At 33.6% G+C, this 26,714-nt stretch overlaps 1 protein-coding gene and 1 pseudogene across 15 annotated transcripts; both read right to left on the minus strand.

The window, feature by feature from the left end:
- Window positions 1–587: 587 nt before the first annotated feature.
- LOC114167018 (TMV resistance protein N-like) lies at window positions 588–6,769 on the minus strand. 14 transcript variants are annotated; one of them, XR_014985413.1, is made up of 8 exons: window positions 6,172–6,768; window positions 4,995–6,078; window positions 4,651–4,911; window positions 3,794–4,522; window positions 2,781–3,324; window positions 1,955–2,084; window positions 1,691–1,764; window positions 588–1,147 (listed from the first exon to the last, which is right to left on the minus strand). XR_014985413.1 is itself a non-coding variant. In XM_085668189.1 (5 exons), exons 1-5 carry the CDS (start codon window positions 6,669–6,671, stop codon window positions 2,857–2,859), a joined length of 3,042 nt encoding a protein of 1,013 aa, XP_085524315.1. In that variant the 5' UTR covers window positions 6,672–6,769; the 3' UTR covers window positions 588–2,856. The 14 variants fall into 14 exon arrangements, 3 of the variants coding, with proteins under 3 accessions (XP_085524315.1, XP_085524316.1, XP_085524314.1); XR_014985412.1 differs by having other exon boundaries at window positions 1,955–2,093; XR_014985415.1 differs by having other exon boundaries at window positions 588–1,270; window positions 1,955–2,093.
- A 9,179-nt stretch (window positions 6,770–15,948) lies between these two features.
- LOC146882027 (disease resistance protein RUN1-like) lies at window positions 15,949–19,621 on the minus strand (annotated as a pseudogene). Its single transcript, XR_014985000.1, has 5 exons — window positions 19,049–19,621; window positions 17,871–18,954; window positions 17,506–17,688; window positions 16,649–17,377; window positions 15,949–16,462 (listed from the first exon to the last, which is right to left on the minus strand). The product of XR_014985000.1 is annotated as a disease resistance protein RUN1-like (transcript).
- Between the last annotated feature and the right edge of the window lie 7,093 nt (window positions 19,622–26,714).

Genomic DNA, 26,714 nt, shown 5'->3' on the forward strand with positions numbered 1-26,714 from the left:
CTGCATCATTATCAATTGTCACAATTTTAATATTTAATTATTTATTATTTTCTACCTATATTTATACTTTTGTAATTCTATAAAATTTATTTTAATAATAATTTAAAATATACAAAATTTTATGACACTGTACAAAAAATTAATAAACACTTTTTTTCTTTGATTGATCAAGAAATTGCAAGGTACTCAAGAATTAAATATCCAAAAACAAGAAAGATAATTTGAAAATAATTGTTAAACAATACAATTCTACATTTGAAGTTGTTATCGTAATCCTAATCCTAGAACTTTCTAAAAGTTCATAAATTTCCCCATCATATCACAATCACATAATTTCTAAGGTTGTAATAATCTTTACAAGGCCTTGCTTCATCTCGTTGAGCCTCCTTTGTCATTCAATGTAGAACCACTTCCATTTGGTTCCTGAAATATATAAAAAACACAATTTTGTTATTCAATTTCGATGAATATATACAAAAATAAATCAATTTGGTGGAGCTTGAGCAGTTCCTAATCCTAATAATTAAAAGACTCGAGCACGGGTATTGGAAAGAAAATAATGTTTACACCTTAATATACTATACTAAGTCACTGTAAAAATTATTTAATGAAAATACAGGAAGCACTAAGCATCAACTCACCAAAACATTTTCAACTTTTGTGTTTAAGTTTAGATTTAAAATAATATTATAATACCCCAAATCAATTTTGAAATATGATACAAATACATCACTTATAAAATATCCATACATCATAAACTAATAATCTAGGAGTATAGGATATTACCACTTTGCATAGCTACATATTTTTACCAATAATCCCATAATAAAATGAAATCTAAGAAGACCATGAGTCTAAACTATCTAAAAATAAGACTTGTAGGCAAATTCTAATAGCCTTCATTAGTAAACAAATAAATTAAAAGCAGCAAACAAATATAGTGTAAAGAAAAGCAAGCTAAAAGGATCTAAGAGGCATCTCACCTTTATATTCTTACCTTAGTTTTCGGATACCACTAGATAATGAATGCAAGCTTCAACGTCTTTAGTACGAAGGGTGGTGAGGGTTAAGCAGAAATCGAATGCCTTGAATAAAGAATGTTGATTGTATAAGGTGGCACCCTTCCTTGCTAGCACAAATACCATGACTAAAGATTTGAAAAGAGAAACTTTAAAAATAAGTTGATGCCAAATGCTTGCAGCAGCAAAACATCGAAGAATGACATGCAAACGTCTTGAAGCCCGTAGTAATTACTTAAGAAACACTACACCTTTAGAAGGATAAAATTAATTAAAAGATAGATGAAAGAAGGTATCTAAAAATAACACAGAAAGACAAAACAAAAGTAAGTGGTAAGAAGAGTAGATTGGTATTTCACAAAAAATAGAACATCAATCCGGTCTCAAAAGACCCCTTCTTTTTCTAGGTTCACACTAATGGATAAGTTAGTATTTTATTGCAATGTAATATCTTATTGAAGAGTTATATATAAGATGATTTTTGTAAAGAGTGATGAATCTAATAAGGTGTGCAACCTACATGATAAGGAGTGCAACCCACATAATTTTGTGACTCAAAAATTTTAGTCAATACTAATGCGGTAGAAAGAATGTGATGTCACTTCTCAAATAATAATACCAATAAGAACAATAATAAACAATAACAGTAACCAAAAAAATAGGTGGATTACCTCAAACTCCCAAATAACAATTGGTTAATTCTTCAAGATCCTCCAGCTTTTCTATTGCTTTAGTGTAATCTCCTCTAAAGTCAATAGAAAATATATCTTTAATGAGTTCAAACAATCACCCGGGATAACAACTAAAACAGTAATCAACATAGGATAACCTTTCATACAACATCATGGACATTAAACTTTTCTTTGAAGTTAGAACACTTAGAAACCTTTCCTAATTCCAAGGTGCATAGTGTGTGTGAATGTTCCCAACCATACCTTGCATATAAGATGCTTCATATTCTATCTGCAAAAGAAGAGGATAATGACGAATGATGGTATAAGTCAGGAGACTTCCAAGGAGAAATGAATACATTGTGTCTTCTATGGTGGCAGAAATGGGTACAACCTGAAATGACTAAGTAGATAGCATTCAATAATAGCTAATATCAACCATGAAATGACTAAGGATAATTCTATATATTTTTGGGGCGTATCATTTACCCAGGTCAATTCTACTATATCAGGCCGTTGGTGCCTATTTCTATCCATTTTAAAGCTTATAGACATTGTTTCCACTGTCTCAAACAAGAAAGCTTTATGATTTTCAACATGGATATGTTTTTAAGCAAAATAATTTGAAAAGGCTGACTTCACATCAAAATAAATTTTGAAACACAACTTTGCTGCTAATGCAACAAGCAACCTAATTGGCACAATAAGATTATCACTACTTTCGACTTAACATGAATATATTTGGAAAGAACAAGTTATGAACTTTAAGAACTGAAAATTGAAATAATAGGTATAATAAAAAGGCAAAACTGAAAAAACTGTAATGAAACTAATAAATATACACTGAAAAAAAAATTGACATATTTAAATTATACATAAAAAGATTTGACAAAAGGCAACCCATCAGAAAACAGATACAATAAACAGCTCATGTAAAGCCAAGGAAGCACCACTGAGGAGTGAGAAACAGGGTAAAATAAACATGAACTTCTTAACTCTAAGCCATAAAATTGAATTGCAAACAAGAACACCATGATTAATTCCATAACTCAAGAGATACTGCTGTTCTCAAAGAAGACGAATGACTTACCAGAAGTCTCATTACCAGATATCCTTAGGAATTTTTCTTTGGCTCCAACTCCTTTTCTGTTCTCAAAAAAATTAACTTACCAGAACTCAGACATTAACATTTTCTTAATGAATTTATTTAAAGCATTTTCCTTTTTCTCAGGACAAGGCTCCATTTCCAAGCGATTTGATTCACTATATATAAGATAGACAGCAGTTTTCTTGATCACCAATCCGTGACCAAAAGTTACAAAAATCTCCACCTTGTCTCCATATCCTAAATTTGACATTATGAAATCCCAATCTTCATCGTTAGAGGACATTACTGAGCTATGGTTGTGCATTTGTAATGTGCACTTTGTGTGATTAACAATTAAGACAGCAGTAACTATAGGTTCAATGATTTTGGAGGTTGATAAATAAACAACACACAAAGCCATTCCCTTCATGACACGATCCTGAGACAAAGTGAAAGAAACAGAATGTCCCTCACCCATATGGGCCAACCAATATGGATCATTGTCGCCAGGGAGAGAAACATCACTTGACTCACTGCTTGCAAATACCTGTACTATGAGATGAAAAGCTTAATTATTTATGTAATTTTGCTATTCAAATTGTCTTCTGCAATCATTATTTTATCATTAATATTATGAATTTAGCATTTATAATCTAACAAAAATGTGACACATAATTATGTCATATTAATGATAATTAATTTAAACAAATCGAGTTAATAGTTTTGTTCTGTATATATCACCATCATGTCCTTAGAATTTAGAATGCACTTCTATTTCATCTCTTTCAGTTTATAATTCTACAATCATTGGGAATAAAACAGTCATGAAGCAAGAAAAGCAAGGAAGTGGAAATTAACTTCCGAGTACTTAGTATAAGTATAATGACTTGGTTAGCTCATTACAAAATCAGAAAGAAGTGAAGGGTTTTAAAAGTTTCATTTTATTTTGTGTTCTCTTAATTAATAGCTAAATTAATGGTGAAGGTAATAAAGAAATAAAAGAGTTAGGGAAGAACCTGAGATATGCTATCTCTCACAGTACTGAAGAATTCACTGTGTCTTCCAAAGCCAATCAAAGATAACCTGAAGTGATGCTTTGAAATTCTTGATTCTGAAATATTTACAACATATTCCACCAGAGTAGTTTTTACTTGCTTAGATAGTGGAAACTCGGTGTCACATTGAACCAAAACACTTCGAAGATTTGCAAGGGTGTTAAATAGTGGCATAATGTCATCCCCACTATTATGATCCTTATCCATGCAAAACGGAGGAATATAAGATAGGGGATTCAATGTTGGCCACATCCAACACCTAATGATAGAAGGAAAAAGATTATATGACAATCCCTCAAAATGATGTAGGGATATATGTCCAATGCATTTTGAGCTTACAATGGAAAAAGGAACTTGTTTAACAACTGTATTTTCAGCAATCAGAGTTATCAAGGATTTCATTTGTCCTATATCTTTTTCAATTAGGCCTATCTTTGAACAACCAGAGAGAATGAGAGTTTTTAAAGATTTCAACCTATATATCTCCTCTGGGAGGTTGTTTAGACTTGTACAATCCTTCAAATTTAGAAGTGTAAGATTGCAGAGACATCCAATAGATTGGTGTACTTGGCTCAATCTGGGGCAATCTTTGAGAATGAGTTGTTCAAGACTCGGTAGTCTCGAAAAGTCAGGGGTTTCTGTCAAGTACAAGGAGTGACTGAGATTGAGGACTTTTAGCGACACCAGAACCTTCAAGAAGATAGTTTTTTGATAAAACATTAGAAAAGAAAATGATGAAATAAAATAAATAAGTGGAAACAAGTACTACATTGATTTGGAGTTAAGTTTTAAAAGAAAATGGAGTCTAATAATAAAACCTGGGGTTCTTTCCAGAAGAATCGAAGAAGATTGTATTTTAAATCAATCACTATTGCATCACGGAGACAAAGGTCGTTAGGTAGGTATTCTGTAGGAAACGCTTGCCTGATCCATTTCAATTTCTTAGGATGGAACTCAGAATCTCTAGTGATTTTCACCAATGTTAATGGTTCACTTATCTCTAAAGGAGGATAACGTTCAAATAAATCACTTTCCATAGGCGATCTGTGAATGACTTTTTTCTCCCGTGATGAAAAGAGCTAAGAAAAAATAATATATTCGACGTGAGAAAGCAACCACTTCCAAAAGAAGTTTCAAAACCATAGAATAAGAATGTTCTTACAGTATTCTCTAACAGTGCATGATGCATATCCTTATCAAGCAACAGCCGATTCTTATTTCGAGGCTCCTTTTTTGAAATTTCAACAATAACTTCTCTTGCCATTTTTCGTAGCAGAGGATGCACTCCAAATTTGTTATTCTTTTTAACTTTGATGAGGTTACGCTCTATGAGAACTCTTATTCCACTATCAGCGCCTACTCCACATCCATTTAGGATCTTCCTAACATAAGCTCTGCCTTTACCAACAAAGAAACAACATACATCGAGGAATAAATCTTTTTCCATTTGATTACCCAAACCGTCGAAGCTTATTTTCAATTTCTGTAGAACTTCATCTCGGGGAATATTCTCTAATTTCAACAATACTCGATTCCATTCTTCTTCCGTCCTTTCATATAAATAAGATCCAATGACTTCAAGAGCTAGAGGTAGTCCTCCACAGTAAGTAACTATTGTTTTAGCAAGGTCATGGAATTCTTCTTTCGGTTTTGCTTCTCTAAATGCGTGCCAACTAAGAAGCTCCAGGGACTGGTTTTCATCCATTAGATTTATCCGAAAAACAGAACGAACTTCATGTTTCCTTAGTAGGTCTTCATCTCTTGTTGTAATGATTATTACAGCTCCTTCACCGAACCATGCCCTACTTTCCCATAGGTCTAATGGACAATGTTCATTCACATCGTCAAGTACAATGAGCACCCTTTTCCGATAAAGTCTTTCCAGAATCATACTTCTTCCCATTTCAACGTCATGTATCTCTACCTTGGTTTTCAGGACATCTGAAAGAAATTGTCGTTGTAAATGAACATGCCCTCTCCTCCGACTAACTTCTGAAATATCTTCAACAAAAGTTTTCTCCACGAATGTACCATGAATTTGACTATAGATGGCTTTGGCAAGCGTGGTTTTACCCGATCCTCCCATTCCACATATCCCTATCCTACAAACTTTCGTGGATTTATTTTCGATAGTGCGAATCACATCTTCCACGTAGGATTGTAATCCAACTGGAAATTTAGTAGCAGACAAGGCTGGTAAATAAAGAATCCTCTTAACAATTGTGTCCACAAGTTCAGCATCACTCCTTCAAGTTCAATAGCAATTATAGAAAAAGTCATGTATCTCACCTAAATTAGATCACAAACTTAAAATATGGTTGAGTGAGTGAGTGATTTACCTGTAATTACTCTCATCCCATCCAAAGAAATTTGCAGCTTTGGTGATTGCGTGACTCCACCTGGACATGCCATGCTCCAGTTCTTGTGCTGAAAATGTTAGGTATGCAGTTACTCTGAAGGCATTTCCAAAGTCACCCTTCTGAAGACGTACATCAGATGGCTGAATTTCGTAATATACGGGCAGAACATGTCGGGAATAAGTTTCGTGCCATTCAATGATTTGTTGAAGTTGATGAAGACACCAAGCAGATTGGGAATATGTTTGGGTGAAAACAACTATTGCTACCCGACACAGATTGAGAATAGGTTCGTGCATTGGTTTCACTCCATTGTCGTGGTGAAGGAAAGTGGTGAGTCCAACAGCAGAGAGGACAGAATCGAGATGAGAAACAAATTTCCTGCGGATGTCTTCTCCAGTGAAGTTGATGAGCACATCATACATCAGTGAGAGTTTGGAAGTTGATGAGGCAAGTTCCATGGAAGGAATTGATAACGTCATGAAGTGTTGGGAGAGAAAGCAATAATGCAACACAGTGAAGAGTTGACCAACGGCATTCAAACTAGACCAACAGCGACTTTGAAAGTAGCGAAAACATGGAAATAGCCAAAGCTTAATATATATTTTATAGCAGAGGAAGCGCGTTTTAAGACCATTACAGAACCCTTTTAACTTTCGCCATTTAAGAAATTAGACCAACAGCGACTTTGAGCTACAGAATAAAAGCATTACACACTAATATAAGTATGAAATTTTTTCCGTTTATATATATATATATATATATATATATATATATATTTGTTTTTTTATGTTAGGCATGTGTATCTCTTTAGTTTTTAAAAGAATAAAAAACATTTCCTTCTCACATTAACATATACCTAAAGAGGCCACTGTAGTAATGGAAAAAAGAAAAGTATAAATACAATTTGGATAAGAGAAACGTCACTATGTAAGGCCCAGTTTTCTGCTCTAATATTTTAAGGGCTGCCTTAAAAACTGTTGGGCCTAAAGGCTGCCCCAAAAGATAAAACTCACTCCTAAGTCTGCCCTAACTCACACTTTCTACTCACTTTCAGAGAACCTTGAGCTGAAGCCGTCAACCCCTCTGCTAGGGTTTGTTTCCTCACTGTTGTCAAGTTCGCTCGAGCTCTTTCCTACTCAACGTAAGTTACCCTTCGTCTCATACCATCCCTCCCTCGTTATGTTTTCGTGTTTTCCCAGTTAGGGTTTTGTAGGGAGCTCCTCTTATGTTTTGTTCCACTATTTTTCCAGTTCCCTAAACTGTTCCGGAGCTGCTGTGCTCACTCTTGTGGTGTCGAGGTCCCGTGCTAAACCCTTTCCAGGTAAGGGAAGCTAGAACCCTCCTGTTTGTTAGTGTGATTATGGTTGTTTTGCGTTTGTTTCATGATTGGTTGAGTTGTATGCAGCTGTCACTACACCAAAATGATCGATAGACAACACTATTTAGATAGCGCTTATTTAATTAAACGCTTTAAATTAAGTTACGGACCCAAAAAACAGCGTTTCATAAAATGAGCGCTATAAAATATGGACATATAAATAGCGCTTCATCCAAAAAACGTTATCTATATTGAATTTATATTTTATTTTTAAAAAAGAAAAATTAAATAAATTAATAGAAAGCACTTTTAAATTCAAGTGTTGTGTATTCAAATATCAATAAAGAGCGTTTTATTAAAAAAAACGCCATCTATTATTTATTAAAAAAATTTTAAAAAAATTTCACGCCCGCATTGCCTCTTCTTTGCGAAAATCATTCTCGACTATCACTAACTTAGGTTTTATTTCGTTCTTCGACCTTCTCTAATATCATAGTCACCTTATCTCGCTTTTGACGTTTTCCGGCCAGATCAAAACCCTAACCATCAGTTCATCACTAATACAAACCCAAAACCTTGCCATGACAATATTGATACAACCTGAGAGAACGCTACTAATATAGTCCGAAAAGCTTCCAAATCACCTTGTTGTAGAGTCCCAAAATCGTTGCAATAAAGGTTAGTAATTTTTAAACCGATGTGTATGTGTAGTTTCAATTATATGTAGTGACACTGGGGTAGTGGACCTTTATATATCATCTTTGGAAAATTCGTTCATTTGATTCTGGTGGTGGGTTTTGAAGATCGGGTTGTTTCGTGAAAAAGTATCTCTTAAAGTTTATGTGTGTGTATGTAATATTGGGTTGTTCATGTGAGACATATTAAGTTTGGACTGAAAACAACAAACGTTTAATAATTGAAAATAATTTCTGATAATTTAATTTCATGAGTTTCTATCAAGTTGAACTAGTTTCATATCTATCAATTATGTTTACTCTATATTAGACCTTTTCATTAGCTTTATGATAAATTAGTAGATGTCATTTGTCATGGTGGAAAAAAGGTCGTAAAGGAAAGACATAAGAGTTTCCCAAGCAGCCATAACTTTTATCTTTTAACGGAAATGAATGGTGGAATTAGTTTAGCTCATTCAAAGCACGTGTTCTCAAATTTCTGTAGTTCTTTGCTTTAAATAGTTTCAATTTATTTATAGGGTCATTTTCTGGGCTAGAGTTTTTATCATTGTACTTATTTGGGAAAATAAAAGCATTTGATCACAAAGGTCATGTTGCAAAACTCTACATTATTTTTCTGCCATTATTTTTTGCATCACTTGTTGCATTTTTGAAGTTGATAACTACCGGCGCTACTAGTAGGATGTGTTTGCAAGACGAAGCATTCAATAAACCAAATGCAAACCTTGCTTGCCTTAGTTGCTTCTGGAGAAGATATTCTTGAACCTCTCGCTGCAATGATTGTTGTTTTGGTACATCCGTATGGTATAATAAGGTATAATTTACTTAAGCAAATTACCTAATCTTATTGTATTACTATTTTAAAATTATTCAATTACTTATATTCTTTAATCATTGAATGCACAGGATGTTCGAAGTGGTGTATTGTCTCTAAATGATGCCCAAATGATGTCCAAATGATGCAGGATGATCAAATGGTGGAAGCAAAACACATTAAGATTAGGTTTAAATGTAGTATTGTATTAAGATTTGTCAATGATTTTTAATGTTGTCTATTTTATGTTTAAATATTTCAACTCTTTGGCACTTTGAAATTGTTGAACAATTAATGAAATCTCTTTTCTTTTCATTTTTATTTGTATACCGACATGTTGTTTTTAGAGTTTTATAATATTTTTATATAATTTAAATTGTCATTATTAAGGAAAAATTTATTGAATTATGAAATTATAAATATAGGAGAAAAATAATAAATAATAAAATATTTTATTAAAGAATAATTTATAATAGTGACATTTATAAATGTTGTAGTATAATTTGGAGTGAAAGATAACACTAAAAGAAGAAGAATGAACGCAAAATTAAATAAATTATAAAAAAAATAATCAAATCAATAGATAACACTTGTTTGAAAAAACACTATTTATCGAAGAATACATAGATCGTGTTTGAAAACATAAGTGTTGTCTATAAGAGCATTTATAGATAGCACTTTTTTGCAAAAAGTGCTGTCTTTCTGAAAATACATAGACAACGCTTGTTTAGTCAAGTGTTGTCTATAAGGTGTCATTAGATAGCGCTTTTTTACAAACGCTCTCTATTAATAGATATCGCTCCAATAGATAGCGCCTAAAAAACGTTATCTATTATCAAAAAAAGCGTTGTCTATTGACAATTTTGGCGTAGTGTGTGGATGTATGAGCTAGTTAGCATTTTTGTTTGGATCTGAAATATGAATGTGGCAGGGAGAAACAGTGGCGAGGTTCGACACACTCGCCCAAGCGAGACTTGCAGGAACAGATCAGAGCTGCACTCGAGCTCTCGCTCAGGCGGAAGCCCTTGTTTTGAGCGAGACACTATCTCGCTCAGGCGAGAGACGCTCACCTAAGCGAGGACGTGTGAGAGCTCTTGACCTGTTGCTCCTGTTTTAGCCCAGGCGAGGAACCTCACCTTTGGGCGACGGGTTGTCTCGCTCAGGCAAGGAGGGCTGGCCTAAGCGAGCCATGCGAAAGCCTCCCCATGCCCCTGTCGCGATCTCGCCTAAGCGAGGGCACTCCTCTCGCCTGAGCGAGGACTCTTGGCTTGAGCGAGATCTGCTGCGAGTTGTGTTGTTTCATTCACTTGGCTAAATGAAATGTTGGATTTATGATGTACCCTATATAATGTATGAGACCTGCGAAATGAAATGCATGAGATAAGCTGTGGTTATAAATTGGATTGATTTGATTGCATGATCTCGGCATGTGAAACAAATGAGATGGTTGGTGTTAAAGTGGCATGGTATTGGCATGAGATGAAATTCCACAACTATGGTTTGAGAGTAATGAAAGGGTATGGAACCACTGGGAAAGAAATGAAAGAGGTGAATTATAAAGAGATGGTATGCGATGTATATGTATATGTGTGATAAACCTTTCTTGATTGGTCTGGTATGCTTGGTCCGTGTCAGTGCGTAATTCCTTGGAAATCTCTAGGTGGGATTTCAGGGTCGTGCTTCAGTGGTCGGGACGTAATTCCATGGCCCCTGTTAGTGGGTGTCCATGGTGGTGCCCCATCAATATAACTTGGTAAGGTATCAAGGTAAGGATTGCATCCTGACACTCTAAGGAGTCAGTTAGTCTCACTTAGAGCGGACTGACTCTTGTGGGGAGAGTAGCAGAAGGCCTGAAACTCATTAAGGGCTAACCTTTTGTGTGGGGGAATTGATTCATTGTAACACTTGTAACACATAGCTCGGGGGTGATTAGAGGTATCCACCACAAGTGCAAGCATCCGCTGAATCTGACCAGGTTATATGTATCCGGATGAGTCGAGTCGAGTCTTAGTGTATTGATTGGAAGGTCATAACATGCTTGGATGGTATATGTATATTGGACTGTGAAGGCATATCTGATTGCATGATAAAATCTTTTTGGCTCTAGCTTACCCTTTGCTTGTTTGATTGTCTTGTATGTAATTCTTCTCTTTTGCGATGATCATCGATTTATTGATGTGAGCAGAGGCGAGAGGTTCTCGCGGTCAACAGGGGAATGGTGACTCCGCTGCGTAGCCTGCCTGGGCTGGATCCTGTTTCCTGGATTTTCTTTTAGGGCCACGGCCCATGTAGTATCTATCCTTTAAATTCCCAATTTGATTACTGTAGAATATTTGTACCTGGTTCAGTTTGACTCCGTTACGCGATTTGGATATATGTATGGTGTTACTTTTAAACTCCGAGACTGTGCTACGATATTATTCTAGTGTGACGCTTCCTTTAATTACGTTATTAATTAAATGGAGTGTTACACACTACACCTGAAATTATTTTTAAAATAAATTAAATAGATGAGTTAGATGTCACTTTATTAAAATTTAGGAAGTTTAGTATATTTTTCTTAAGAATACAAAAGAAGTGAGTGTCATTTATTTTATTAGAAAAGCTAAGTGATAAATGTCTTCATAACATCAAAATGTATGACTTATGTTGTGTTCGTTTATGCTGATAGAACTGTTCAAACAAATTTGAGGGCACAAATAATTATACAAAATTATGTTCGTTTCAAAAGATCACCAATGAAAAGTGCATATGAATTTGCAAAACAATAAGATAATTCGTCTAAGTAATAAGATAATTCATTCAAAATAGACTAATTCTAAAATTCACTAAAAGTTAAGGGATCAAAAACATATTTAACCTTTCTATATACTTAAAGTCTAAACTAATCCTTACAAATATTGTGCACATTTGTAATTTCAATATCTGTTAGCTGTACTTGTCTGAATGTCTTTTTTTTTTGGGGATTTTCTTAAAAGATTATATCTGGACGTACATATCAAATGAATATTAATTTTTTAAAAAATTAATAAATTAAAATAATTTGTAAGATCATGACTATATTTGACAAAATTTAGTTGAAAACAGAAAAAATGAAGTGCCTTCTACATAACTTGATCGTTTGTCATTATAGTTATACGGCCCGTTACTCCGAACTATCGGCGTTGAGTTATATATTTTTCGTATATGAACTGTGATTATAGTTATTGAGAGATTGTGGTTATGCATATATATAATATTGATCTTATACATATAAGACATTTGACACCACTTTTATCTTAAATATTAAGATAATGATATTATGGGTCTTTATTTTTATATAGTGTTTACCTTTGTTTTTTCTAGTGAAATTTTAACTCACACTTCGACCATTATTACCAACATATCTGAAAACTGTAATAAAACTTATAAATATAAATGAAAAAAATGGTATATTTAAAATATACGTAAAACAAATAGCATCAGCGCAAATAACGAGAAATAAAATTAAAGTGTGTTTCGTTTAGGCTATGGTGCTTATTATGTTGAAACAAAAACAGAGACTTCCTGGCAGATAATAAACCAAAATAGGTAACAGAACATCGAACTGCAGCGATCTGAATTTCATAATGCACTATTTTTGTCGAGGATTTCGTAATGAATAAAAGAACTGACAGAAGCAACAATGAGAAACCAAATAAAGCCAAAGAAGCACAAGCGAGGAGTAAAATAAACATGAATTTCTTAACTCTGAGCTATACTCAAAGAAACACAAGGAAAGTATGAGCAAAAATTAATTGCACTCAAGGACTAATTCCATAATTCAAGGGATCTACTGTTCTCAAAGAAGATAAATGACTCACCAGAAGTCACATTATACAATATTCTTTAGAAATCTAATGAGGGAGTTTTTCTTTGGCAAAGACTTCGTTTCTAAGTCATTTGATTCACCACATATCAGATACACAACTGTGTTCTTGACTACCAATTCTTGGGAAAAAGTCACTATAGTGACCAATTTAGATACTGATGTTTATATATATTGTGTTGAGTAGTAGTTTATAGTTAAAAATTCAATGTTTATTTTATATTGTTTCTCACTCTTTGCATTATATCTTGTTGGTTGTCCTTGATTTATATATAGGGATAACAACATGTTGGAAGCACCTGCACTAAAAAAGTACACTCATTATCAACCTCATTACTAATTAGGTACCTGTTTAAAAAATACTCTCGAGTTTTAAAAAATTCGCGGGTACTCATAGATACCCGCAAATATTTATAATTTTTTTTATAATTTTTAAAATAAAATATAAATTAAATTAAATAAAAATTAAATTTTAATTTTAATTAAACTTAAACTAATAAAATATAATTTTAATTAAATTTAACTTAATAAAATATAAATTAAATTTTAATTTTAATTTTTTTTCATAATATCGTACCTGACTCATTTATGAACGGATATTAAAACACCCGTCATCCTCTATTCTTGAATAAAAATATTTACAGGTACCGACTATCAATTGCAAATTTTATCTGTTGATATCTATAGACATGAATATTTTTGTCATCCCTAATTGTATACTGTATTTCCTTTCTTTCTTGTTTTTTATGAGAATGTTATCCCTTTACTGTATCAAGAAATAAACGCAGTTAATTTTCGGTTCTTAAACTGTGTTATGATTTGTTTCCTATTAGTTTCTGATTTTAGTTTAACATGATATGTTATATTATTAGGATAGCAGCGTAGCCTCGTCCTTTTACTGAATTGAACAACACACGTAAAAATCATCTTACATTACCCTACACTTTTTGCGTAGTGATAATAAAATTATTATTATTGTAAAATCCATGTACAGGAACAACTTTTAGATATATACTAAACAAAATCATTTACTAAAGTCCACCTAAAAGTTAGACTTTGTAATTTAAATTTTAAAGTAAAACTATGCCTAATTTTGTCACTTTTATAATTATTGTCATGATTGTAATGACTATATTCTGGAATTCAATTTGAGTGTTGGTTAGCCTCTTTATATACATTTGAAGCTTTTAATGCTTTCTCAGTGTTTGTTTTACGCTGCTAGATTTTTGTGGGGTTACGCTGGTATAAAAGTTCAGGGAAGCGTTTAATATTTATGTAAGGATACTGCATGAACTCACTTCTTTCCTAAACAATAAACGGTGAATATCAGTGTAGACAAAACATTAGAATTGTTAAAATAATCTTAGTAATAGTGCTACATTTGCTGTAATCAGAAATGATCGAAAATAGATCCTGTAGTCTCTACCTTTGCTACACTATCTGCATATCTTTCCGTGAATGATAACATTAGCGGATATTGGAAAAAAATTCTTTTAAGGGAATTGTACGTTGTTATGTAGATAGAGAAATTACTAAAACAAATTAAATATTCCAAATAGAAATTAGTTTCTACATTGATTAAGGTCATAACTAATATTTAAACTAGGCCAATATTATATAATGAAATTATTTTACACCTTTTTTATGATGGTTCTGCTCTGACCAACTTAGGAAAAGAATTTTCTATGTTGATTATCTAACAAACATCTTTATTAAGTCATAATAATCTATATCAAATTCTATAAAAAGTTAAATATGTTTTTGGTCCCTTAACTTTTCGTGAATTTTGAAGTTAGTCAATTTCGAAATTTTAGACTAATTTAGTTTTTCATTTTTCGAAATACGTAGATTTAGTCTTTTTAATCAAATTTTGTTAGGTTTATTTGATATTTCGTACACATTTCAGGATTGTATTTGAGTTGTTTATACTGTTTGACACATTTTTGCTCTAATTAAGTCAAATACTATCATGAAACATGCTTGAAGTGTCAAATGAATTTAACAAAATTTGATTAAAATGACTAAATTCACGTATTTTGAAAGATGAAAGACTAAATTGGTCCAAAATTTCGAAATAGACTAATTTCAAAATTTACTAAAAGTTAAGGGACCAAAAACATATTTAACCCTTCTATAAAAGATACTTAAAGTCTAAACTAATCCTTAGCTAAAAATATTGTGCACATTTGTAATTTCAATATCTGTTAGTTGTACTTGTCTGAATGTCTTTTTTTTTTTTTTGGATTTTCTTAAAAGATTATATCTGGACGTACATATCAAATGAATATTAATTTTTAAACAAATTAATAAAATTAAAATAATTTGTAAGATCATGACTATATTTGACAAAATTTAGTTGAAAACAGAAAAAATTGAGTGCCTACTACATAACTTGATGGTTTGTTGTTATAGTTACGTGATCAATTACTCCAAACCATCAACATTGAGTTATATATTTTTCATATATGGGATATGGTTATAGTTATTGAGAGATTGTGGTTATGTATACATATAAGGCATTTGATATCACTTTTAACCCAAATCTTAAAGTAATGGTGTTATGAATCTTTATTCTTATATAGTGTTTAACTTTATCTTTTTTTATACCATGTGAGACTTTAACTCACACTTGAACTATTATTCCCAACATAACTGAAAACTGTAATAAAACTTATAAATATAAATGAAAAAAATGGTATATTTAAAATATACGTAAAACAAATAGCATCAGCGCAAATAACGAGAAATAAAATTAAAGTGTGTTTCGTTTAGTCTTAAATAAAGGGACGAGGCTATGGTGCTTATTATGTTGAAACAAAAACAGAGACTTCCTGGCAGACAATAAACCAAAACAGGTAACAGAACATCGAACTGCAGCAATCTGTATTTCATAATGCACTATTTTGGTCGAGGATTTCGTAATGAATAAAAGAACTGACAGAAGCAACAATGAGAAACCAAATAAAGCCAAAGAAGCACAAGCGAGGAGTAAAATAAACATGAATTTCTTAACTCTGAGCTATACTCACAGAAACACAAGGAAAGTATGAGCAAAAATTAATTGCACTCAAGGACACAAGGATTAATTCCATAATTCAAGGGATCTACTGTTCTCAAAGAAGATAAATGACTCACCAGAAGTCACATTATACAATATTCTTTATAAATCTAATGAGGGAGTTTTTCTTTGGCACAGGCTTCGTTTCTAAGTCATTTGATTCACCACATATCAGATACACAACTGTGTTCTTGACTACCAATTCTTGGGAAAAAGTCAAAAAAATTTCCACCTTGTCTCCTGATTCTAAATTTGATATTATACCTTGCCAATCTATATCATTAAAGGAAATTACCGTTCCATGGTTGTGTATCTGCAATGTGCATTTTGTGTGATTAACAATTAAGACACTTCTAAGGCATTCAGTTGCCACAATTTCAAAGGTTGATAAGTAAACGAAACACAAGGCCATTCCATTTATGACACGATCTTGAGGCACAGTGAAAGAAACAGAATGTCCCTCACCCATATGAGCCAACCAATAAGGACCATTGCCCACCGGGAGAGAAACATCACATGACTCACTGCGTGCTAATACCTGTATCGTGAGATAAATAAGGGTATGTTTAGTTAAACAAAAAACTAATACATGATTAACACAAATGTGGTATAATAGTTTTGTCTGTGATCTATTAGATACTTCATTAGGATTATTTCGTGCTCTCTTAATTAATAGCTAAAATGATGCTGAAGGTAACGAACAAAGGAAAAGCTAGAGGAGAACCTGAGAAATGCTATCACTGAAAGCATCGAAGAACTCTTTGCATCTTCCTACACCAATCAAAGAAGACCTAAAGTGCGGCTTTGAAGTGTCTGATTCTGTAATATTTACACGATATTCGACCACAATAATTTCTACTTGCTTAGATAGTTGAAACTCGGTGTCACATTGTACCAAAACGCTTCGAAGATTTGCAAGGCTACTAAGCAATGGTGCAATATCATCCCAACTATTAACCTCCATATCCATGCAAAACGAACGAATATAAGATAGGGGATGCATTGATGGCGATATCCAAGACCGAATGATAAAAAGAAAAAGATTATGTGATAATCCCTCACATCCTCGTAGGGATATATATGCAGTAGTTTTTGAGCTTACAAGTGAAAAAGGCACTTGTTTCACAACTGTATTTTCAGCAATTAGAGTTATCAAGCATTGCATTTGCACTATATCTTTCTCCAATAGGTCAATCTTCGAACAACCAGAAACAATGAGAGTTTTTAAAGATTTCAACATATATATCTCTCTGGGGAGATTTCTTAGACCTGTACAGTCCTTCAAATTTAGCAGTGTAAGATTGTAGAGACATCCAATAGATCGGTGCACTTCGCGCAAACTTGGGCAATCTTTGAGAATGAGTTGTTCCAGACTTGGTAGTCTTGAAAAGTCAGGGGTTTTTGTCAAGTACTTGGAATGACTAAGATTAAGGACTTTTAGCGATACCAAAACCTTCAAGAAGATAATTTTATGATCATATATTAGAAAAGAAAATAATGAAATAAAATAGTTATAAGTGGAAACAAATACTATATATATTTCGAGTTAAGTTTTTAAAGAAAATGTCGCGTAATATAAACCTGGGATTCTTTCCAAACGAGTCGAAGAAGACTGTATTTTAAATCAACCACTATTGCATCATGCAGATAAAAGTCGTTTGGTAGGTATTCTGAAGAAAACCCTTGCAAACTGATACATCTCAGTTTCTTAAAGAGGTACTCAGAGTGTCCAGCGAGTTTCAGCATTCTTGATGTGTCTCTTACCTGTAAAGGATAAGGTTTGAAGAAATCTCTTAACGTCTGGAAAACAAAAATATATATATATATATATATATATATATATATATATATATATATATAAGAATGTTCTTACAGTATTCTTGTATTGCACATGAGAAAGCAAAACCAAAAGAAGTTTCAAAACCATAGATTAAGAATGTTCTTACAGTATTCTTTGACGGCGCATGTTTCATATCCTCATCAAGCCACAGCCGACTATTTTCAGGTTCGTTTCTTGAAATTTCACGAATAATTTCTCTTCCCATATCTCGTAGCAAAGGATGCATTCCAAATTTATTATTCTTTTTTACTTTTATGAGACTACGTTCTATGAGAACTCTTATTGCAGTATCAGCGTCTATTCCACAACCATTTAGGATTTTCGTAAAATAAGCTCTGCCTTTACCAACAAAGAAACAACAAATATCAAGGAATAAATCTTTTTCCATTTGATTAGGTAAACCGTCAAAGCATATTTTCAATATCTGTAGAACTTCATGCTGGGGAATTTTCACTAATTTGAACAATACTCTTTGCCATTCTTCTTTCGTCCTTTCACATAAATAAGTACCAATGACTTCAAGAGCTAGAGGTAGTCCTCCACAACGAGTAACTATTGTTTTAGCAAGGTCATGGAATTCTTCTTTCGGTTTTGCTTCTCTAAATGCGTGCCAACTTAGAAGCTCGAGGGACTCGTTTTCGTTCATTGGATTTATCCGAAAAACAGCATCAACTTGACGTGCCCTTAGTAGGTGTTCATGTCTTGTTGTAACGATTATTACAGTTCCTTTGCCTGACCATGCACGAGATTCCCATAGGTCTAATAATGGACCATGCTCATTCAGATCGTCAAGTACAATGAGCACCCTTTTCTGAAAAAGCCTCTCCCGAATCATACTTCTTCCCATCTCATCGCTATGTATCTCTACCTTTGTTTTTAGGACATCTGAAAGAAGTTTTTCTTGTAAGTGAACATACCCTCTTGTTCGACTAACTTGTGCATTATCTTCAATAAAACTTTTCTCCGTGAATGTATCATGAATTTCATTGTAGATGGCTTTCGCCACGGTGGTTTTACCAGATCCATCCATTCCATATATACCTATCATACAAACTTCCGTGGATTTATTTTCGATAGTGCGAATCACATCTTCCACGTAGGATTGTAATCCAACTGGAAATTTAGTAGCAGACAGGGCTGGTAAATAAAGAATCCTCTTAACAATTGTGTCCACGAGTTCAGCATCACTCCTTCAAGTTCAATAGCAATTATAGAAAAAAGTCATGTATCTCACCTAAATTAGATCACAAACTTAAAATATGGTTGAGTGAGTGGGTGATTTACCTGTAATTCCTCTCATCCCATCCAAAGAAATTTGCAGCTTTGGTGAGTGCGTGGCTCCAACTGGACATGCCATGCTCCAGTTGTTGTCCTGAAAATGTTTGTTGTGCAGTTGCTTTGAAGGCTTTTCCAAAATCACCCTTCTGAAGACGTACATCAGATGGCTCAATCTCGTAATATACGGGCAGAACATGTCGACAATAAGTTTCGTGCCATTTAATGATTTGTTGAAGTTGGTGAAGACACCAAGCAGACTGAGAATAGGTTTCGGTGAAAACAATTATTGCTACCCGACACAAATTGAGAATATGTTCTTCGATGTTCATCCCCTTTACTGCATTTTCCTCGTGAAGGAAAGTGGTGAAACCAAAAGTTGAGAGGGTATAATCGAGATGTGAAACAAATTTATTACGGATTTCTTCTCCATTAAAGTTGATGAGAACATCATACATCCGTGGGAGTTTGGAAGTCGAAGAGATGACTTCCGTGGAAGGAATTAGGGACGCCATGAAGTGATGGAAGAGAAAGCAATAATGCAACACTGGGATAAAGATATCTCTGTACAGACACAACACCATTCCAAGTATCTAAAATAATTGACTCGAAATGTTTTACTCGTTTTTTTCTTTCTGTAATTTGCTGTGCATTCAAAATACATTAGGTTAATTTCTTAAAAAATATTTTAAAATATTAAAATAAATGTTCATTCGTGTATTTTCAAACAACACAGCAAAAGACCGGTATAAGAAAACACAACAGACGATCCATATCCAAAATAATTATAGAACATTGATACATTAACACCACACAACAAAAATTACTACGTCCATTTGACACTGTCAAATAATAATATTTTATTTATAATTACAGAAACTATATCGCGCATGTGTATATAATTTTTTAAATATACGTGATATTATATTAGTAAGTGATAATATTATAATGTTATTAAGTTAATATATAAACTAAATATATAAACTAAAATTATATTTATTAAAAATAAAATGAAATATATCCGAACAGATGAAAGAATAACCCATTAATAAATAAAGAATAAGAGAAAAAGCAGAGATAACGATTTTATAAAAAAACTTACAAAAATAACGGTCAATTTTTAAAAATTTAATAAATTATTATATTTAAATGATAAAATTGGTACTTTGAAATATGGACACAAAAAGGAGAATTCATTTTATATATTGTTATAGATATTATTTTTTAATTTAAAATTATAATATATATATATATATATATATATATATATACATTATTATATTATTAAGAAAGAGTGTGAAATAATTTTTTTTAACAGCGGTGTTAAATTAACTTTTTCCATAATATTATATGAGCATTATTAATACATTAAAACCACAAAAGGACAAATTACCTCCATTTGTCAAAGTCTATATTATATAAAGGTTTAATTATATCTTTGGTCTCCAGGAGTCAAAATCTCAAAATAGTACCCAAAATTTTAAAAGTCTCAAATTGATCTCTTTTTTGTTAAAACCCCTTTTCAAGTCAATGTTGATGCGAGGAGTGTCACGTGTCAGTTTCTCGATTTTTTGAATTTTTTATTATTATTTTTTTTAAAAATAAAAAAATTGCCATGTGTCAAGCTGTCATCGTGCCACGTGGCAGTGACAGAGTGACGTGACAATGACGGTGACACGTGTCAGTATTATGCTAGATGTCATTTCCTTAGTCTCAATTTAGTCTCTTTATTTTAATTTGTCTCAATTTAGTCCCAATTTTTATAAAAATTATCAATTTTGTCCCTCTCCAAATTGAAATCAAATTTAATTTCTATATAAATGGACACAAATATTTCCATCAAAATTGATATTTCAAGTAAATATTTTTAACCAAATTAAGTTGATTTAATTAATATTTTACATTAAACTTTATTTAAAATGGTTTAAAAGTTGTTAATAGAAAATAATGTTAATAGAAAAAATATTCATAAATTAACTAGTTCATGTAACAATAAAACACGTAAATTTAAAATTTGAAAACAATTTTAATTAAAGTTGAACGTGACACATAATTTTAAATAAACTTAGCTATGTTAAAAATATATAATAAAAATATCAATTTGAATAAAAATATCAAATTTAATAAAAATATTTGTATAACATTTATATAAAATTAATTTTTGTTTCAATTTGAAGAGGGACAAAATTGCAATTTTTTACAAAAATTAAGACTAAATTGAGACAAATTAAAATAAAGGGACCAAATTGAGACTAAGGAAATGACACCTAGCATAATATTGACACGTGTCACTGTCACTGTCACTCTGTCACTGCCACGTGCCATGATGACAGCTTCACAAGTGGTAATTTTTTGATTTTTTTAAAAAAATTCAAAAATAAATTAAAAATAAAAAAAAAATTCAAAAAATTAAAAATTAAAAATTAAAAAAATTGAGGAACTGACACGTGACACTCCCTCTAACGGCGTCAACCTTGACTTAACGGAAAGGGCAAACGTGAGATGTTTTAACAAAAAAGGGATCAATTTGAGACTTTAAAAAATTTGGGTACCATTTTGAGATTTTGACTCCAAAATAGAGACCAAAGGCATAATTAAACCATATATAAATTTACGGAAAAACATTTGGCACCAGAAGCGTATTATTTTTCCATAATTATATAATATTGTGATATTTTATTATTGGAAGCGCATAATCAACATCACAACCTTTTTTACTTTAGCCATTTAAGAACTTAGACCAACACCCACTTTGAAACCACAGAAAAAAAAAACTAAAATATGTAGGAAAAGTTTTATAATTATAATTTGTTTTTTAAATTTACATAGGATAACGATAGAATGAAGTAACATATGCTATGATTTTACCCTAACCAAGTACATACATAATCATTAAATCAATTTGTGTTTCTTGGTAATTTATACTTGTTTATGATTTTATCATATTGCTCTAGTCTCAAGTATACATGTAAAACAATAAAACAATTTAAATTAATAAAAGAAAGTATTATGCTTCATTTCCTTTTAGTTTACACTTGTTCCTACATTTCTCTTTTGGCATAGATTCTCAGAAGTTAGAAAATTTGTCAACCAAAAAACAGTAGTCACCTTGGAGAAAAACATCACAAGACTCATTGGTAGTAAATCCCTTTACCATGCTATTCAAATGGACATATCATTGATAGTAAATCCCTCTACCATGCTATTCAAATGGACATATCAGTATGTTATTCCAAGTTCAAGAAACGAAAACTTTATGTATTACATAGAGAACAAATTCATAAATAGGCACTTTTACATATCTGGTGCAATATTGAATGTGGAGGATGATATAAAACTTAGTTGAAATATAGAATCAGATAGTATGCATTGTTAGGAAGTTAAGTCAAATACGTATCAGTCTTGTTAGTTAATAAAAAGACAACTGTCAGTTTTTCTGTTGTATTTTGTTTCTCTGTGTAGTGTGCTGCTATATAAAGCATTGTAGTCCATGTGTATGAGATACAATTCATCCTTGAATATACATTCATCTTTTGAAACCTACTGTATATTCTCTCTGTTGCGTAAGAGTTAACAGTGGTATCAGGAGCAAGGTTCCGATAGAACCTGTAAAGAGTTACAAAGGGGCTAGTACGTGTTGTAAAGCTGTCTTGGGTAGTATTCCAGATAGAGGAGTGATTCTTTGGTGAAGAGAGTGGTTTCTTGCTCGATCAAGAAAACCCATAGAAGAACCTCATGTAAAGGGGTATTATCAGGTGGATCTACTGAAGAATGGCTGGAATGGGGAGTCTTATACAGGGAGGGTTACCAGTGTTTGACGGCAACATGTTTAATCAATGGAAGATCAAAATGCTTGCAATTTTTGGGTTTCAAGATGTTGCAGAAATCATCCAAGAAGGTGTAGGTGAGCTAAGTAGCAAGGCATCTAAGGAAGAAAAGAAGCACTTCAAGCAACAACAAAAGCTTGATAGCAAGGCACAGTTCTTGCTGTATCAATGTGTAAGCTCTAATATCTTTAACAAGATCTACAAGGCAACTACTGCCAAAGAAGTGTGGGAGATCTTGGAAAAGACTTATGGGGATGGAGACAAACACAAGAAAGTTAAGTTGCAGGCCCTACGAAGGAGGTTTGAATTTATGATGATGGAAGATAATGAAATAGTTGCACACTATCTTGATAAAATTCAAGGGTTGGTAAATGCTATGAAGAGATGTAATGTGAAGGTCTCTTATCAGCATGTGGTGCATAAGGTCTTACGGTCTCTACCATCGAGGTTCGATCACCTAGTGATAACAACCGAGGAGACCAAAGATCTTGAAACTTTGGAGATGGAAGAACTTCAACACTCACTAGAGGCGCATGAGTATAGGTTGAGTAAAAGAAAATGTATTCAAGAACAAGCTCTGCAAGTGAGGTCCACACCGAAAGGTAAGCCCAAAGGAGTGAAGAAAGGAGGTAAGAATTGGAAGGAGCAGAATCAAGAATCTGATTATGCAGAACCCGTAAAAAGGAAGAAACAGAATGCAGATGGAGACAAACCCTGGAAATTTTACAAGAAAAAGGTACGATGTTACAATTGTCAGAAAATGGGGCATTTTTCTCGTGAACGCAAGAATGGAGAAGGGTCGAAAAGCAAGTCCACCAACCACGCGAATCTTGCCCAAGAAGATTCAGATTCAGAAGCAGTTGTGTTGATGGCAAAGATTGATAATGAGGTAGCAGAAGACACATTATGGTATCTTGACTCAGGGTGTTCAACACACATGACGGGAAAAAAGGACTAGTTTGTTAAGATGAGTGAATCAACCCATGGTCAGATCCGATTTGCAGACAACAACACCCTGTTAGCAGAAGGCATGGGAAGAGTGGTGTTAAGTGCTGATAATGGAAGAAGAGTCATGGTAGAAGATGTGTTGTATGTACCAGGCTTGAAGACTAATCTGTTAAGCCTAGGCCAGCTACTGCAGAAGGGGTATCATATTACCATGCAAAATAATCGGTTAAGCATGTTTGATAAAAAAGAACACCTTGTTCTACAGGAAGAACTATCCCAGAACAGAACTTTTCATGTTGGGATGAATGCACTAAAGCATCATTGCTTCGCTGCTTCAACAAGTAATATAGAATGGACTTGGCATTACAGGTATGGGCATTTGAACTTCAAAGATTTGTGTCTGTTGAAGAATAAGAACATGGTGGAAGGACTACCAGAGTTTGAGACTCCTGGAGATGTGTGTAAGGAGTGTGTTGAGTGTAAGCAAACCAAAAGAAGTTTCTGCAAGTTTGTCCCTCAAAGAGTTGTAGAAAAATTGAATCTGGTTCATTCAGACATATACGGTCCTATCCAAGTGGAAACGTATGGAGGTAACAGATATATCATTACGTTCATTGATGATCTATCTCGCAAGATGTGGGTGTACTTGCTAAAAAGAATGAATGAGGCACTCCTGATGTTTAAAAAATTCAAAAATCTGGTGGAAAGGCAGAGTGGAAGGGCTCTCAAGGTCTTAAGAACAGACGGAGGAGGAGAGTATACCTCAAAAGAATTTCAGGATTTTTGTGATGAAGCTGGGATTGAGCATGAGATCACACCTCCATACACACCCCAACATAATGGTGTTGCCGAGAGAAGGAATAGGACTATCATGAACATGGTTAGGTGCATGTTAAAGAGTAAGAACCTGCCAAAGGAATTGTGGGGAGAGGCAGCTTTAACAACATCTTATGTGTTGAATCGTTCTCCTACAAAGAGGCTGAGAGGAATTACACCAGAGGAAGCTTGGAGTGGGACAAGACCGAATGTTTCCCACTTGAGGATTTTTGGGTCTCTTTGCTTCAAGCACATACCTGACCAACACAGGAGTAAGTTGGATGATAAGGGGAGGCTACAAGCTATGGGATCCTGAAAATAACCAAGTTCATATCAGTAGGGATGTGATAGTTGATGAAACCTCTACTTGGATTTGGAAGCAAAATCACAATAGTAAAATTTCTCAGCCCACAATCGTGATAGAGGAAGAGAATACTAACGTGGTTCACGCTGATCAAGATGCATGTGTAAGGAGGTCATCAAGAATCATCCAAAAACCTGCACATTTGGATGATTACGAGGTGTTGCACGATGTTGATATAACAACAGATGTCAATTTAGTGCATTTTGCTCTAATTGCAGCTTTTGAACCTATGAACTTTGATGAGGCTGCAACAGATAACAATTGATGGAAAGCTATGAAGGAAGAGATAACATCAATTGAAAGGAATCAGACTTGGGATCTGGTTGAACTTCCATCTGGGAAGAAACCTATTGATCTAAAATGGGTCTACAAGGTGAAAATGAATCCAAAAGGGGAGATAATGAGATACAAAGCCTGATTGGTTGTGAAAGGTTTCTTGTAGAAACCAAGAATGGATTATGGAGAAGTCTTCTCCCCAGTAGCAAGAATAGAGACTGTCAAAATCATAGTAGCGTTGGCTGTTTTCTTCTCATGGCCAATGCACCAATTGGATGTTAAGGCACCGTTTTTGAACGGCTTTCTGGAAGAAGATGTATATGTAAGACAACCAATAGGTTTTGTTGTGAAAGGACAGGAGGAGAAAGTCTATAAGCTGAACAAAGCCTTATATGGTTTGAAACAAGCTTCTAGAGCTTGGAATCAGAGAATAGACCAGTTCCTCAGGCTCATTGGGTTCAGCAGGTGTAGTTCAGAACATGGAGTGTACATGACAAGTCGGCCTGGTGATTCTCTCTCCAACAAATTGATCGTGTTGTTATATGTTGACGACTTGTTGGTAACGGGAGGCAATGAGGAGGATATTACTCACTTCAAACAGCAAATGTTAGATGAATTTGAAATGAGTGATATAGGTGAGCTCAACTATTTTCTTGGTATTGAGTTCACTAAGATAAAGCATGGTATTATAATGCACCAAACAAAGTACACACAAGACCTGCTGAAACGATTTCGGATGGAGAATAGCAATCCTGCAATCACCCCTGCAGAAGCTGGACTGAAGCTAGAATCCGCACCAGATGAAGAATCTGTTAATGCTACAGATTACAGGAGAATGGTTGGGAGTTTGAGATATTTGTGCAATTCCATACCAGATTTGAGCTTTAGTGTTGGGTTAATAAGTAGACACATGCAAGATCCAAAGGAGTCACACATGTGTGCTGCCAAGAGGATTCTTAGGTACCTACAAGGGACGATGGGCAGTGGGATTTTGTTCCCACATGGAAAAGCTGATTCAGAATTACAGTTAGTGAGATATTCTGATTCAGATTGGTGTGGTGATAGGAGTGATAGGAAGAGCACTGCAGGGTACATCTTCTTTCTTGGGGGAGCTCCAATCTCATGGAACTCAACTAAGGAACCCGTAGTGGCTTTGTCTTCCTGTGAGGCTGAGTATGTTGCAGCTTCTGAAGCTTGCTGTCAAGCAGTGTGGCTGGAAACGTTGTTGAAAGAATTTAAGGTGTAACTCTCAAGCAATAACAAATCTGCGATTGATCTAGCAAAGCACCTTGCATCGCACGGGAGGAGCAAGCATATCGAAACATGATTCCATTTCATACGTGATCAAGTATGCAATGGAAAACTCAAGGTTGAACATTGTACATCTGAGTTGCAGCTAACAGACCTATTCACAAAAGCCTTTAGAACAGAGAGGCTTCGTTGG

Source organism: Vigna unguiculata, chromosome 10 (assembly GCF_037176805.1).
Source record: "Vigna unguiculata cultivar grain cowpea cultivar isolate G323 ecotype 2 chromosome 10, ASM3717680v1, whole genome shotgun sequence".
Taxonomy (NCBI): domain Eukaryota; kingdom Viridiplantae; phylum Streptophyta; class Magnoliopsida; order Fabales; family Fabaceae; genus Vigna; species Vigna unguiculata.

Bases quoted from the DNA above. Each gene is read 5' to 3' on its own strand.
- LOC114167018 (XM_085668190.1), bottom strand. From the start codon at position 6,671: ATGACGTTATCAATTCCTTCCATGGAACTTGCCTCATCAACTTCCAAA. The intron at 4,887-4,948 runs GTTGCTTTCTCA...GGGAGAAAAAAG, and splicing joins TGAAACTTCTTTTGGAAGTG to TCATTCACAGATCGCCTATG. The intron at 4,523-4,650 runs GTTTTATTATTA...ATCTTCTTGAAG, and splicing joins TCTTCTGGAAAGAACCCCAG to GTTCTGGTGTCGCTAAAAGT.